At 42.7% G+C, this 17,137-nt stretch overlaps 1 protein-coding gene across 1 annotated transcript; it reads right to left on the bottom strand.

The window, feature by feature from the left end:
- Window positions 1-991: 991 nt before the first annotated feature.
- Window positions 992-1,684, bottom strand: LOC141617657 (uncharacterized). The gene has a single exon (XM_074434822.1). The coding sequence runs from the start codon at window positions 1,682-1,684 to the stop codon at window positions 992-994; it is 693 nt and encodes a 230-aa protein (XP_074290923.1).
- Window positions 1,685-17,137: the final 15,453 nt, after the last annotated feature.

Raw genomic sequence — 17,137 nt, 5'->3', positions numbered from 1 at the left:
GCCTCTTTCCCTTCCCTTCACCTCAAAACCTCCATGGAAGCCTTTGGAAGATCCTTGTGCCTTAGGAGAGCGTCACTTGTGTCGGGTAGCGGTCTCTTGCTGAGTTTTCTCCCTAATAGGTATGTCATAATCATCATCCGTGTCCTTGTTCTTTTAGTTAGGGTTTTCTTGTTAGTAATAGATAATTGTATTGTGGTTATAGGCGTTGCTTGGTCGCTGGACATGTTGTCTGTTGGCATGGATTGGTTGCGGTTGCTTAAAGGTAGGTTCGCCTACTCAGTTTCTGTAGATGGTCTAGTGTGTCGGTCGTTGTAGTTGTGTTGTGATCATTTAATAACGTAATTGTATTGTGACTGCTGTGGTTGTGATGGTGGTTGTTGTCTCTGGTTCTCGAGATATGTCTCGGCTGAGTGGGGTCACTTGCGGGAGTGGCTTCACGCCCTAGTTTCGCCCTTCGTGGAACCCGCCACGGAAGGGGATGTGCACATTAATGGACAGGGTTATCGCTCGGTATGATGAGCGGGGATTTGGTGGGTACGGCTGCGGTCCCCCACTGGAAGGACCGGTCCAGTGGACGGTCAGTGACAGAGGTTGGTTGGATTATCGTGATTGTGTGTGTGAGACTGATAGCATCGTACTTTGTTGATAGTTGTAGTTGTTATTGCTGTGTCTTATCTCACTACTGACCTTGTGTGGTTGTTGTTTGTTATGTGTCTGCCGTGATCCCTTATGGTGAGCAGTCGGTCTTAGCAGGTGTTGATGTTGTTGATAGCTGGAGTCCGGGCAGGGATGAGTCCTCACGAGATATGATGGTCATAGCGAGTAGTCTTCGAGTTGTATCTTTATATCGTTTATTGGTTTAAATCGCTTGTAATATAACTTAATAGTTCTTTTATCGACATTTGATTATTACTATCCTCGGGCAACCGAGATGGTAACGCCCTTATATCCTAAGGAAGGCCTAGTAAAGGCTCCTCTGAATATGGGGGTGTTACAGCATCAGTCTTTGTTTCTGCACATCATTGAGTACCCTCCCACGTTGGACAGTAGGAAAATGAACCCTCTTCACAGCTTTATTAGTCCCCAAGAGCTTCTTGTAATAGTCTAAGAAAGCCCCTTCAATCCCTCTTTCATCCACACACTGATTCCCATCAGTGTCCCTAATAGCATAGACCTTGTTTAAAATCCTTCTACTTTTAATAGCACTATGAAAGTAGTGAGTATTAGCATCTCCTTCTTCCATCCATTGAGTTTTGGCCTTGTGAGCTAAATACGCATTCCTAGCCTTATCCATAGCTTGAAACAAGAGACCAGCTTCCATTTCTTGCCTCAAAAGTTCTCTATTATTCACATCCTGTTGCAAGGCAAGCTGAATATTTTCCAGATTCACTTTAGCAATCCTGGCAGATGCTTCAACATTTGCAAAAGCTTCCCTATTAATAGACTTCAAACCCTGCTTCAACATCTTCATTTTCCTAACTACTTGAAACATGGTAATACCACTGATATTCTGCTCCCATACTTGTGCCACAGTAGTTAGGAACTTCTCATCACTGCCCCACATATTGAAATACTTAAAACTCATTTTCCTCCTATTTTGCTGCCTCCATATATCCAAAACACAAGGGTTATGATCAAACAATCCCTCAGGCAAAAAGGTAGTGCTAGTATCTGGAAATGCCATAAGCCATTCCAAATTAACCAAAACCCTATTGATACGTGCCTAATGTATAGTCTTTTTAGCCTATTTCTGCACGTATTTCTCTGCATTTTCATATTGTTTTTATGGTATTTTGCCCCGAATTGGCTACTTTGGTTCGTTTTTTCCATTTTGTAGAAATGAACGCGAAAGTAGTGGAATCGTACCCTTTTTCGTCCTTTTTGCATGCATTTAGAGGAGACGGGATTTTCCTGAGTGAGATACTGTGTTTGGAAGCGTCGTGGCACGTAATACGAGGCACTTAGACGTGGACTTGAGCTAAAATGAAGATGAAGTACTCGATCGAGGAGTTTTACCACTCGATCGAGTGGTTTTCACGTCCTCTGATGGTCGATCGAGTGGTTTTTCACTCGATCCTTAAGCTGCACAAAGACCTGTCACTCGATCGAGCACCTTTCCGATCGATCGAGTAGAAATTGTCAAGAGTTGGTCGATCGAGTGGTTTTAATCCACTCGATCGAGTGGTTTCGTTGGTTTTGGGCTTTAAACAGCCCGTGAGTTGTTTATTTTCGCTAAACTTATTTTCTTTTACTATTTAAGCATGCTTTACTAGGTTAATTAGGATAATCTTTCATATTATCAAACACTCTACTGTTAACATTATCATGTACCTCATTCCTCTTCACTGTAACTTTATCTCTGGATTGTTTTTACTCGGATCTTGTGTTCTTTACGCCGGATTCGCTTGGATTGTAATTCCTTCTCTCCCTTTAATAATAATTAATCATTTGTTTGCTTTTATTACTTGTTTCGTTGCATTTACTTTTTGCCCTAATCTTCCTTATTGCGATCTATTGTTATTTCATTATGTTTTTTGCTGGAATTTTAATTGCTGTTAGTTTAATTAGCGATATGAGTAACTAAATCCCTTTCATGTTGGGATTAGGGAATCTGCGGTAGAATTATGACGGCGTAGTAAATGAGTTAGATGAATTAATTGTGAGACCCTGTCTCCATAGCAATTTAACTGTATTTATCCGACCTAGTTGAGTGCACGCTTCTATGTCACACTTTAATCTGGCTAAAATTAATCCTGGATCGAAAGATTGGACTAAATAGGCCTGCTATGAACAGTAGACTACCCTAATGAGGACGAAAGTTAAGTTAGTGGTATTTTAGGATAGAAAGTGGACCGAAAGTACCTTTCAACATCCGTCTCACATTAGTTCGTCTGAATCATTTACAGCTGAGTTATTGGACTACCGTAGTGAACCGAAATCCCGACATGTCCCTCTCTTCTTGATAGTTTAAACCGATTTTCTACCCTTATTGCTTTTGTTTTTAATTCTCTTTCCTTTAAATCTCGTAGTTTAGAAATCAATTCAACAAAACCCCCTTTGTTACTTTAGGACTAGAATTAGGCAACTGTTAATTACATTACCTCCCTGTGGATTCGATACTCGACTGCCTCTGCTATATTTTAGTTGAGACCGTTAGGTTTTATCTTTGATAGGGTTGCGATAGCCGTGTCAAATTTTGGCGCCGTTACCGGGGAGGCAATTGTTCTAATTTTTGGTTGTCTTTATTTTTGTCTGTTTTTCAGTTTAAGGGACATCCGTTCCTTAGACTATTCTTATATCCTATTTGTAGTTTCTTCTTATGCGTAGGTCACATGGTGGTGAATTATTGCCTTATAATCCTGAGCTTGAGAAATCTTTGCGCGAGTTGAGACGATCACAAAGGGTATTACCGACAGAGGAAGAGCTGAGTACTCTGTCAAGCTTTCACGAGAACGAGCTGTTCGAGGAAGATCCACCTTCATCTCCAGTTTCCAATTCATCAGCTGAAACAGTCACTTCTCCCGACTTTCAAGAAATGGCCGAAGAAGCAACCAACGCCAGTCACTCTGAACCGACAGCTGCGAATCTCTATAAGGGATTTGTATTACCAGGGGAGGCAAGAAAATTCGAACCAAAGCCTTCTTATATCAACTTGGTTGAAAGGAACCAGTTCGGGGGAGCTGCAAATGAAGATGCAGCTAAGCACATGGAGACCTTTATCGATTATTGCTGCTCCATACCCCCACCAACTGGCGTGACACCGGATCAGATAAAAGAAACCATGTTTATCTTCTCACTCCGCGATGCTGCAAGGGAGTGGTATAGGGATTTGGACCGGGCTGCTCACGGTATAATCGATCGGAATTCACGGCTTTAGCATTTTATAAGAAGAACCTTTCTGCATCGAAGACTATTGCCATTAGAGCTCAGATCACGAGCTTTAATCAAGGGCCTGACGAGAACTTTCACGAGGCATGGGTCCGCTTCAAGAAGTTGGTGCGAACCATTCCGCACCATGGGTTCGAAAAGTGGAGTCTATGCAATCAGTTCTATAATGGGTTGTATGACGATCAGAGGGCTATTTTGGATGCTGCAGCCAATGGCCGATTTGCTGAGAATATGGGAGAGACTAAGGGGTGGAAGATCATTGATGATTTGGCCACCCATAAGGCTGAATATGGGAACTCCGAGAGGCAATCAAAGAAGAGTCTGCTTTGAATCTTCTTCTCAGAGCGCACTTGAAGCTCTCACCGCAAGATTTGATAAATATGAGTTGGGAGGAGCTTCCAAAGGAGGGATGTATCGGGTGAATGTTGTGTCGAGACGGTCCTTTCGTCCTCAGAAGATGTGGAGGAGAGGGGCATGTCTCGGATCATTGTCCCAACTCCTATGAGTCTTGTCTTTGCCTTTCAACATTACAGGCAGAACAACACTTATTACGAGCCGAACGTCCATCCCAATTTGAGGTGGAGCAGTCAGAATGTGCTCAATCCCACTGCTCCTCCGAACCAGCAGCAGCCGTATATTCCTCCACACAAGAATCAACAAGGCTTTCGAAGCCTCCTTCACAATCCTCCTAACCATGGTGCATCATCTTCCGATGGGGTGAATGAAATAGGAGAGATAAAGTCTATGTTGCAATCCATTTCAAAGCATTTGCAAATTTGAATGATCAACAAAATCAACAGAAGGACGCGTCATTTAAGGCACTTGAGACTCAAGTTGCCCAACTTGCTTTCAAATCAATCCTCGAGAAAGGGGTCATTTACCGACTCAAAATGAGAAGAATCCACATGAGACGGTAAATCTGATAGAATTGAGAAGCGGTCTTTCTTATGAGGGACCATAAATGCAAAAATCAGACCCTAGGGAAGCTCATACTGATGATGAACAGTGTTCTGTTGAGAAAAGAGGGCTCACGACAAAGCAGTTACTCGATCGACTGAAATCTGGTGTTCGATCGAGTAAACAATAAGAGCAGACTGCTCGATCGAGTAGTTTATCTACTCGATCGAGTGAAGCAGAAAGTGGAGTTGGTCGATCGAGTGGAAATTGTACTCGATCGACTGACAATGATGAAGGAACTGCTCGATCGAGTGAGCAAATTGGTCGATCGAGTAGTATTGATGACGGGAACCTTATTCGAGAGCCTGCTAGTGCTCGTTTAAGTGAGATATCACCGGAAAGACCTCGTTCGAGAGGTAAGAAGCGTCCAAAGGATACAGAACTTGCTCCGGAAGACACTTTGGAAGAGAGAAACAAGGGACTCGAGATACCAATCACGGTTCCCTTCCCGAGGCGGCTGCAGAATACAAAGGCTAATCAACAATTCGGCAAATTTGTCGAACTTTTGAAGAGCTTGGAAGTCACCGTGCCGTTCACTGAATTGCTGACTAAGGTACCCTCTTATTTAAAGTTTATGAAAGAAATTTTAGCGCGTAAGAGGACTATTAATGACAGTGAGACCGTAGCTTTGACTGAGGTGGGGTCACCCTATTTCAAAATAAGTTACCCCTAAGCAATCGGACCGGGTAGTTTTTCAATTCCGTGTCATATCGGTATGCATTTGATTGATAATGCGCTATGCGATTTAGGCGCTAGCGTGAGTGTCTTACCTTTATCTCTGGCCAAGAGATTTGGTTTGACAAAGCTGAGTTGTACCAACATGACTGATCAGATGGCCGACCGTAGCTTATCACGGCCACTAGGTGTAGTAGAAGACGTACCTGTTCAGATCGGGAAGTTCATTATTCCCGTTGATTTTGTTGTCTTAGACATCCCCGAAGATGCACACACCCCTATTATTTTAGGGAGACCATTTTTGTCCACTGCCCGTGCAGTAATAGACGTCGGAGGGAAGACTTTGACCTTTTAGGTAGGGGATGAGGAGCTGATTTTTCATCAGCCTAAGTTCCCGAGAGCTCCCATGCAAGCCCAGCCTTGCAATGCTCTCTCTTCTATTGATCCTATTATTGACACTCCAAATGAAAATTTGGAGAATTGTGCCGCTATTGTTAACCCTCCGCCTCAGACTGAGAGCAAAAAGGAGGAAAGTTCGTCTGTTTTCCTTGCTATAGGTACAGATGAAAGCAAAGGGGAAGCTGTCAAAGGACATGGTGCAATTATTATCAATCAAACTGGAGATGTTGACGCTAAAGCTGGTGATAAAGGAGCAAGGACGAGGAAGGTTCACGCTTATGTGGATGTGAACTACTCCCCTCCTACCGTTTTAAGTGATTACTCATGCTCATGGAAGTTGAAGAGGACAGTCAATGTTGCTGAGGTGACGTCCTCCAGTCTGAAGCCCACCAAGGGGCTACTGAAATTTGATGGGAATTAAACGGGGAAATGCTCCGTGTAACACTTTGTAATAGATAATTTTTGAATTTCTTTTGAATTTGTTTTATTGCATTTTAATTAGGACAATTAGTTTTAGACAGTTTTTAGCATAGACGTAAGACTATAGACTGTTCTTATGCGTATTTGGTATATTGGGAAATTTTTGCGTGTGTTTTTATGCAGGTTTGGGGAAGTTTCACGCAACCCGAGGAGGAAATGACGAAAATTAAAGAGCTTACACGAGAAAAGAACTCGAAGTATTCGATCGAGCAAACATATGGTCGATCGAGCAGTTTTACAAGTCGATCGAGTAAAGCAAAAAGAGGGATTTGTCGATCGAGTAAAAATTTTACTCGACCAAGCTGCTGGACCATCAAAGTGCTCGATCGAGTGGTTTAAAACCACTCGATCGAGCGAAATGAACAGAACACGGGAGTTTTTCTACCTTAAACTCTTATTTTTGTTTTCTAATTCATTTCATCCCCTAATTCCGTCTAACCCTTCCCCTAATTGCGATTTAAACTCCCCCAAATCCCCATTTTCTTGCCCAAATCACCAAACCCGCTTCCTACATTTCATTGTTTGCATCTTAATCTTCAAAAGCCCCTTAAATTCACCCTTGTTTGTATTCGTTTGCACGGTTTTAAAAGGGTTTTCGGGTATGCGGTTTTAAGCTCGAAAAATCGCCATTGTTGCTTGTTTATTTGAAGATTACTTGCATTTGTAGGTTCATCATCATCAAGTAAGTGATTTCCATAACCTCTTGAATTTTAATTTCGATTATTTCGAATTTTATGAGGTGAAATTGAATTAGGGTTTCGAAAATCCCTGTTTAGTCGAATTTTTCGACTTGATTGTGTTTGTATGCCCTTAATTAGCTTGCTTGATGATCCTAATTCCCCTTCCTCGCTGTTTGTTACATGTTAATTCGAATTTTCCATGATTTTTATGATATGGGTTCAAGACGGTCGGATTTTTCGACTGTCACTTTGATTTTTGCTGTTGTAATCTGTCTAGCTAGCATCTCTGTTGCGATTTTGCTGCTGATTGTTGACTAAAATCGAACCCCTGTCGATGTTTAGACATGTTTACTCTGGACCTTGCACAGAAATTGCGATTAGGGCTGCTCAAGTCGAACTTTTCGACTGTCAGACGGTTTATTTACTGCATTGTCTTAATTAACTTCAGTTGTTGCTACCTGCTACTGCTGTTAATTGCTATCCCCGTCTCCTTATCGCCATTTGCATTCTGCAATTCGAAACTTTTGAGGATTGTTGGGTTTTATTTGCTGTAAAGTCGAATTTTTCGACTGATAGGGCATTCACATGCTGTCACATGCTGGTTTTACGTGTTGTTTTAGCCACGGTTAGCAGCTATTTTCTCATCATGCCCTTTACCTTGTCGCAGGATGGAGTCCAGTACCTTGCCTTCTACCAGTACTACCTCCAGTCCGTCCTTGAGTGAGTCAGTGGCCCCTGCTCTTGCCACTACCACCTCCTTAGTCACCACTGCAGCCCCTGTGTTCCTTGTTTCAGCTGTAGGGACGGTTTTTACTCCAGTGAGCTCAGCTGCGAGCTCAGTTCAGGCTACCACTTCCTCCACGGTCACCACCACAGCTAGCACTGATGCTAGTTCCTCTTCAGCGGTGACCACAGTAGCCACTACCTGTACACCAGCCACCACTTTTACACCTGTGGCGAACTCACCAGCAGCCGCAGCCGCCTTCAGAACTGCCCTGGTTCCTTACACCGTCCGAGAGTGAGCTGCTGCCTTGCGTTCCAGAGGCCGGGGTCGTAGACAGTCTCGAGCTATGCCAGCTCCTTCTACCTCTACTTCCGCCCCTAGCACTTCTACAGCTGTTGCTCCTGCTTCTACTTCTGGGACAGTTACAGTTCGAGGGGACACTTCCCTCGATTCGCACCCAGATTATCCATAGGTACTCTTTATTAATGCTTTACACCGTGATAAATTTTATAACTTGCTGAAGTGTATACATGTGCCAACCCGATTTTTGGATAAATCGGCATTAGATAAATTCGGCATTTACGAGTCAGTCTGTACTTTACTACGGGTCACGGGGATGCCTGGGCTCATTACTATGAGAGGGCACACCTTCTTAGAGCTGAGTCTCGAGTTTCTCAGCTCTTTTACCTTCTCCCCAGATGCACATAAGACTTACCCTGACAGTCTTTCAGTCTCCTTCCGGTTGTTTAACCGGACTTTTCCGATGCCTCTAGCGGAGTTTGGTAGGTTGCTTGACCTTACCTCCTCGGGTGTGACATCAGACTCGAGGAAGGTTTACCGTCAGGTTTGGCGATGCCTGGCCTGGACCGTTTCCGGAGCGAAAGCTCCACCAGTCCACCATCCCCCCGTCCGTTGTTTTCTTAGGCGATGGGGGGCTCTATTTTCGGCCGAAAGGAGCCGAACAACATTACCAACACCGAGCTCTCCATCCTGGGCGGTTATCGAACGTCGGCGAGGGTCCTTTTACCTTCAACATAGCCTACTTGACCGCCCAAGACCTCCATGACCGGGGAAGAAGGAGGCGGGAACCATTGCCTGCGGTGGCATAGCCACCATTCTTGCCCACCGCCTTTTCCTCACCTGGCCACGTGACTTGCAGGTACCTCCCCGGAGAGAGGTTACGAGTCCGGGCGCTTATGCTCGCTCAAAGATTGGGCGACCCCAGACCACCGGACTTGGAAGATTGACGGCTCCTTGTCTGTTGATTTACCTTGTGACAATCTCCCCCGTCTTGAGCCCTTACCTACTGTTGTAAAGGGCCACCGTCTGCCTGCTTTGCCTCTACTTCACCTTCCACTTCAGTCTCGTCCACCTCCTGCTGCACCCGCCGCAAAGAAGCGGCGACTTGAGACTGGAGAGGGGTCCACACCTTCAGGGAGTACCCAGCCTTCCACGGCTACTCCCGATCCAACCCCTACTCCCACTACTACTACCACTCCTACTCCCGCTCCACCTCCCACCGACTGACACGACGAGCCGGCCGGTTTTCCGGCTACTTTTAGACCAACTCCTCCCTTTGTAGCGCCCGTGGTCCAGACCAAGGGGCGCGATTCTGATTTGTTGATCGAGCTTGCGAGCGTCGAGCTCGTATGGAGAGGGACTTAGCTTTGACCCTACACCCTCTGTACGAGTACCACTTGCGGCGACACAGACCGATCCCGGAGGGTTGGCCACACCCTTCCTTCTTCCAGTACCCAGCTGAGGGGTACCCGACGTCAGAGGAGGAGGAGGAGGACGAGGACCCCGAGGTTGCAGTGGAGAGAGCTCGCGCTGAGGAGCGGAGGAGGCGAGAGGAGGAGGAGGACCCGGAGTACAAGGTGGATGGAGACGACGACGACGACGAGTAGCTACTGGTCTACTCACTTCCCCAGTTTTCTGGCTGGTTTGGGGAAGTTCGTATTTTGTATGTATCTCTTACTCTTTTATTTTGTCTCCTTTATTTTATTATTTTTATTTTGTTGGTAGTATATTCCCGTTCCCATATATATATCTGCTGGTGTATGCTGGAGGACAACAAGGGCGTTGTCCGTTTTGGTTTGGGGAGGGTATTGCATCCTTTTGAGTCTGCATCTGCATTTGTTTTGCATCCACGTTTATTTTTCAGCCTTGCATTGTTTTAATTCATTGAAAAATCCAAAAAAAAATTGAAAAATTTCAAAAATTCAAAAAAATATTCACGTTTATTTCTGCATATAGGTTCAGTTGGAACGGTAGATTCCCATGATGACAATGCACTATAACTTGTCTTTCTGCTTGAGCCTTGCACTTTTATTGATAGTTATTAGCTTTGTCATACGCATAGTCTAAGAATTTCTTTTCAAATATAGCTGACTGTTTAGACTTGACCGATAAATTGGCAAACTACTTAAAAATTCTGAGTTTTAGAGCCATAACTGGTGACATTCATGACCAGTTCATTAGGAATTGAGAGTATTACTCCTTGCATAGCATGTTCATCACTTTGCACATTCATGACATTCAATTTCTTGTTAAATGCACATATTCGGGTTTGTGGTTGGTGTCACATGCAGGGAGGTGTTTGCAAAATCCCCTTTCCTTATACTTTTCACCCATTTAGCTCCAAATTAGCCAAAACTTGCCTTTTTGACCCATTAGCTACATTCCAAATTAAGCCTGCCTAGTCAAGCTAGTTTAGTATGTTCTTTTGTGGTATGAGTTTTCGTCTGCAGTTTGGCCGTATCCCTTTTGTATGGAGTTGTTGGAAAGTTGAGGAGAAGGAGAAAGAAAAAAAAGAAGTAAAGAAAAAAAAAAGAGGAAACGTGAAAGAAAGAAAAAAAGAAAAAAAATGAAAAAGAAAAGAAGGCTGGAACGTTTAAGAAAGAAAGAAAAGAAATAGAGAATGTGAAAATGGAGGAAACAGACGTGCTCCTCTTGTCTGAGTTGGGAAGATGTTCGAAGATGTACAATCGAAAAAGGTTGATTTGGTTCAGTTAGTTATTTCAGACGGTGTTTAAAAAAAGGAAGTTTGTGACCGTCTGACTCCTCCGTTCTATCCCATATTTTTTTGAGGAGATTGTGTTTTGAGTCTAGTGAGTTTTGTGCCAAATGAAGGGCACCTGTACTTAGTCTTTTAGTCAGTTGAGATTCGGATGGTTTCATTATGGTTCTGTTAGGAACTAGCTTGACGCTTTTACCTCCACATTTCCATAACATGTTTTGCCTTTTCTCACCTGAACCTTACTATTCCCAAATCATTTGCAAACCCTCGGCTGTGACGGACATTATTGGTTGGAATGTGTGCATTAGTACTTGAATTGTCTTTCATTTTTGTTGCATGCATGCTATGTAGGTCGCAGTTAGGTGAGTGACTGTCTTTCCTTCTCTCTTTTACATATAACATTCACCCTTTGCTTCATGAGAGAAGAGTGACCACGAGAGAGTCCGATTTTGTTGGTCTTGCAAGGTCGAAAGGTTGGCTATATTTCTGAACAGCTTATAATTCGTTTGCGTATTGACTTAGCTTTAACTGTTAATTTTTGTTGCATTAAATTGGTTCAAGTAGACAAGTTAAGCTAGCTCTGAGTTATCATTTCTGTTCCATTAGTGTATAGTTTTGAGTTTACTCGAGGACGAGTAAAGGTTCGGTTTGGGGAGATTTGATACGTGCCTAATGTATAGTCTTTTTAGCCTATTTTAGCACGTATTTCTATGCATTTTCATATTGTTTTTATGGTATTTTGCCCCGAATTGGCTACTTTGGTTCGTTTTGTCCATTTTGTAGAAATGAACGCGAAAGTAGTGGAATCGTACCCTTTTTCGTCCTTTTTGCATTCATTTAGAAGAGACGGGATTTTCCTGAGTGAGATACTGTGTTTGGAAGCGTCGTGGCACGCAATACGAGGCACTTAGACGTGGACTTGAGCTGAAATGAAGATGAAGTACTCGATCGAGGAGTTTTACCACTCGATCGAGTGGTTTTCACGTCCTCTGATGGTCGATCGAGTGGTTTTTCACTCGATCCTTAAGTTGCAAAAAGACCTGTCACTCGATCGAGCACCTTTCCAGTCGATCGAGTAGAAATTGCTGAAGAGTTGGTCGATCGAGTGGTTTTAATCCACTCGATCGAGTGGTTTCGTTGGTTTTGGGCTTTAAACAGCCCGTGAGTTGTTTATTTTCGCTAAACTTATTTTCTTTTGTTATTTAAGCATGCTTTACTAGGTTAATTAGGATCATCTTTCATATTATCAAACACTCTACTGTTAACATTATCACGTACCTCATTCCTCTTCACTGTAACTTTATCTCTGGATTGCTTTTACTCGGATCTTGTGTTCTTTACGCCGGATTCGCTTGGATTGTAATTCCTTCTCTCCCTTTAATAATAATTAATCATTTGTTTGCTTTTATTTCTTGTTTCGTTGCATTTACTTTTTGCCCTAATCTTCCTTATTGCGATCTATTGTTATTTCATTATGTTTTTTGCTGGAATTTTAATTGCTGTTAGTTTAATTAGCGATATGAGTAACTAAATCCCTTTCATGTTGGGATTAGGGAATCTGCGGTAGAATTATGACGACGTAGTAAATGAGTTAGATGAATTAATTGTGAGACCCTGTCTCCATAGCAATTTAACTGTATTTATCCGACCTAGTTGAGTGCACGCTTCTATGTCACACTTTAATCTGGCTAAAATTAATCCTGGATCAAAAGATTGGACTAAATAGGCCTGCTATGAACAGTAGACTACCCTAATGAGGACGAAAGTTAAGTTAGTGGTATTTTAGGATAGAAAGTGGACCGAAAGGACCTTTCAACATCCGTCTCACATTAGTTCGTCTGAATCATTTACAGCTGAGTTATTGGATTACCGTAGTGAACCGAAATCACGACATGTCCCTCTCTTCTTGATAGTTTAAACCGATTTTCTGCCCTTATTGCTTTTGTTTTTAATTCTCTTTCCTTTAAATCTCGTAGTTTAGAAATCAATTCAACAAAACCTCCTTTGTTAATTTAGGACTAGAATTAGGCAACTGTTAATTACATTACCTCCCTGTGGATTCGATACTCGACTGCCTCTGCTACATTTTAGTTGAGACCGTTAGGTTTTATCTTTGATAGGGTTGAGATAGCCGTGTCAAACCCTATCAATTCTACTAAACCTTCTCTTATCCTCCTCTTGCTTATTACTCCAAGTATAGAACGCCCCATGTGCAGGAATATCAGCAATCCCACACTTCTCAGTACACTCCAGAAATCTTCTAACTTCTCCCTCAGTCACAACTGAACCAATTCTCTCATCATAGGCAAGGACATTATTAAAGTCTCCACATACCATCCATGGCTCAGAAATGGACTTGTGCATATTCTCTAGAGATTCCCATTAAGAAATTCTTTCCCTAATTCTATTAAATCCATAGACAAAAGACGTAAACCAACAACTCCCAGTAGGCCTATAACCAATCCTGCAGTGAATGACCTGTGCTTCAGTCCTAACAACATCCACCTGAAACACATTGTCATCCCAAATCACCCAAATTCTCCCCCCCCCCCCCCCTTCACAAATACTATTATTAGTGACTAAAGACCATTTATTACCAAGTCCCTCATGAACTTTATTAATTGAACAACTACGCACCCTAGTTTCCATCAAACCAGCTAAACCTATATTATTATTGTGCAGATACCACCTAATGTCTCTCTGGTTTTTCAGGCTATTACACCTCCTTACATTCCAAAAACCTAGGTTAGCCATGATCCAATGAAACTTCAGTAGAGCTCTCTCCCCCACCACCTTCAGGAGATTTAAGTGCAGCAATAAACGTTTTCTGTATCCCTTCCCTAGCAGTAGCAGCCTCTTGCCTATTCAGTCTAGTGAGCAACCTAGTGGAAGTAGAGAAAACTCTGTTACCCCCTGGATTTGGAGTAACCAAAGAGACCCCTATCCCAGTGTGAGCAGGAGTATTCACTACCTCAACAGTAACAACAGTCTGCACTGTAGGAATCTCAGGGAATTCTTGGGGATTCAATATGAAACCAGTTTCTGCCATCGGGGCGATATTGCCTTGTTCAACTCGTGCGTTATGGCCAAAGGTTTCCTATGGTGTGGGTGGTCATTTTTGGATGTGGGTTGTGTCACGGTGGTCAGGTCGTATAGGTAGTCAGGTTATGATGTCGAGTATAGTGGATATGGGTGTTGTGCGGGGCTGTCCATGGAGGGCGTTGTGACGGACTTGACGGTAAGGTAAGTAGTGAATGGATGGGGTTGATGATGACCGTATAATAGTTAGAGGTTCGCTTTTGTTTCTTTGATAGTTGGTAATATTTTACGGGGATTAGTGGATACTGTGGACATGGGCCACCCGCGCCGCGCGCACTTGTGCGTTGGTTTCGAGGCGGCGACACTTCTCCCACGGAACCTTGGTTTGCCAAAGCACGTCATGGGCCGTTAACGATTGGTGAGGCATTGAAACCGGTGAGAGGTTGAATAAGTCTGCATTTGTGGAGTTTCCACCAATTTATTGTGGAAAAATTGGAAAGTGTTCGAATACCTCGTATCATGTCAAGACACAAAGTAATGAAATGAACACTAGGAACTCGTTATCCTTAGAATTCTATGTCTAGAATGACTCTCGAAGATGCAAATGGACACGGATAGCGGCCTCGATTGCGGAGTAAGTGGCGAGGGTACGTATTAGGAAGTTCTTTAATTCGAACACCTAATCCCGCCCGCCTCGATAGCGGCCTCTACTAATGATTAGGGAAATCGTTCATATTTGATATGTCGTCGATGTAATGCATGCAATGCAACAAACATAGATTAATCCTAGCAAGTGAAATTAGACTATGTCGGTTAACAAACAATTTAGCACACAATTGGGTCGAAGTTGGAAGTTAGATTAATTACATGTGAATGCCATACAATTAAATCATACATAATAATAATTACGATAAATAAATTAAAATTACAAATAATTACAAAGCCTTATTTTATCTACGTCAAAAGCACGCTCGAAATGAGATTTTGAAGAGGAAAATAAAAAGAAAATAAAATTGGAATAAAAAATATGAAAATACGGCAGACTAGAGGTGATAATAGGATTAATAGTGGATTTAAACCGTAATTAGAAGCTACGTCAAAGCGAGAAAGAGTTCTGGGACAGAAACCAACCCAGAACAGGCGCAGCATCTGCTGCGTCCCTTGGAAGAGGCGCAGCTTTTCCTGCCTCTGTTTTAGAGCTGGGTTGTGGCTGTGAAGTCAGAACCGCGGATTGTTATCGTTCATTGGTAATTTGAAGATTGATTATTGATATTAGACTCAAGTAGAAGTGATTTAACAGGTTATATACATCTGGAACCGTCATAAAACGAATTAAAGACGAGAATTTACAGCGATTTATGTAATTGCGATGAACTCGTGTCGGAAATACAAAAGAACAAAACTTTGAACTTGAAAACAGAATTGAATTTGATAAATTGAAATCAAACAAAGAAAACTATGTACAAAAGACGAATTCCAGATAATTGATATGAGAAAATCGAACCTCTAAAATCAGGGTTTGAAATAGATGACGAAAACCCGCAAATATTGAATTATAAGGGATTTGTGTCGAATTATGCGTTATAGTTTAGAAAGGAATATTAAAAAACATGCTTTATGTACTGAAACTAACAAAAGAAACGAAAGAAATAAGAGAAATAGAAAATTGCAGAAGGTCGAGAAAGAAGAAGAAGAGCAGGAGCAGCGGCAACCTCTAGAAGAGACGCAGCTGCTGCTGCGTTTCTTCTCGACATCAGACCTCCACTGTTTAATAAAAACGGTTTTAAAAGATGGTTTTTAAGACGGTTTCGAGCGTGTTTTTGATATAGACCTTACATTAGACGATACAAATAAAAGGTACAATAAATAAATGGATTTTACACCCTCAGACTTACATGTTTGACGAAACGAGATTGACTTTGTTAACGTTTAGTGATTACTCGACTCGAATATGAGAATATGAAAGTGCTCTTGTTAAAGGATTTAAAAGATTGATTAGATTGATTAAGTGGAGTTGGTCAAATTGGTCGGTCTGTGCAACGTGACTGGGACTCAGAATGATCTGATCTTACGTGGTCGATTGATCAAGCACGTAGGCGTCGAAAACAAAAGCGTAGTCTAGAATGCAAAGAGAGAGAAATAAGGGGCGGAACACTCACGTGCCAAATATGGAGGCCGAAGGTCTCTATTTATACTAAACACACGAAGGAGTTTAGGTATGACACGGATACAGAAACAAATCACGAAAATATTCTGGAAAACATGGAAAGAGGGCTGGGGAAGAGGCGCAGCAACCACTGCGACTCTTGTATGAGGCGCAGTACCTGCTGTGTTATTTCCCCAGAGGTTTCCTCCTCAGCAAGAAAAATTTCCGCGTTTTTTATGGAATTTTCGTAGATATACACTTCCTTATTCCGTAAAACACAATATACGGAAGATATTTCCTTAAAAATATTTAATTTAATTAGGAATAAATATCCAGACAATTCTAGAACGTTCCGGAACATTCCAACTCGGCATTTAAACGGTCTTTAGAAAATGAAGCGGTTTTTGACCCGGACTCCAAATGAACTCTAATTACTGTCAAAACGACCGTATCGGCGCGTAGATGACGACCATGAGGTTGACTCAAGGGTTTTAGCTATCACTTGTTGATGAACTTACGAACTGTCATAAAATCGTTCTGCGTATCAAACATGCGGCCCAATCATCACCGGGTGGTTGGCGGGAGGTGCAAAAATGAGGTATCTACAGAGCCCCCACTTTGACCGAGGTCTGAACAAGGAGAAAGTCAAACCCTCAGGTCAATCGAAGATTACAACCTGACGACTGTGGCGACGCGAGGCGGCTCAAGGGGTCTGAGCCAAGGACCTGTCGTCGGGAACATTTTAGAGTCTGTCGACTATCAGGGAGGGTCGTTTAAAATCCTTTAGACTACGTAAGGAAGCTCGCCAGCCATAAGAAGAAACCATACATGGGGAATCTGCTTGCGTCGGTCTCATGCGAACTCTGTTTTTTTGAGAATTACGTGGGCTATGAGCGGCAACGAACTCTCGCTGGGAAACATATTGATAACTCTACTGGGGAAGAATCATACATTGGGTCGACAACGGCGCGCCCTTGGCACCGCTGGGGAAAAAGATAATAAATGAGTCGACAATAACACGCCCTTGGCATTGTTGAGGAAGCAATAAATAGATCGACAACGACACGCCCTTGGCATCGTTGAGGAAGATAAAGGTGTAAATCGACAATGGCACTCCCTTGGCACCGCTG

Source organism: Silene latifolia, chromosome X (genome assembly GCF_048544455.1).
Source record: "Silene latifolia isolate original U9 population chromosome X, ASM4854445v1, whole genome shotgun sequence".
Lineage (NCBI taxonomy): Eukaryota > Viridiplantae > Streptophyta > Magnoliopsida > Caryophyllales > Caryophyllaceae > Silene > Silene latifolia.
Note: the sequence above shows the minus strand (reverse complement) of the source record. Positions and strands in the feature narration are given on the sequence as shown.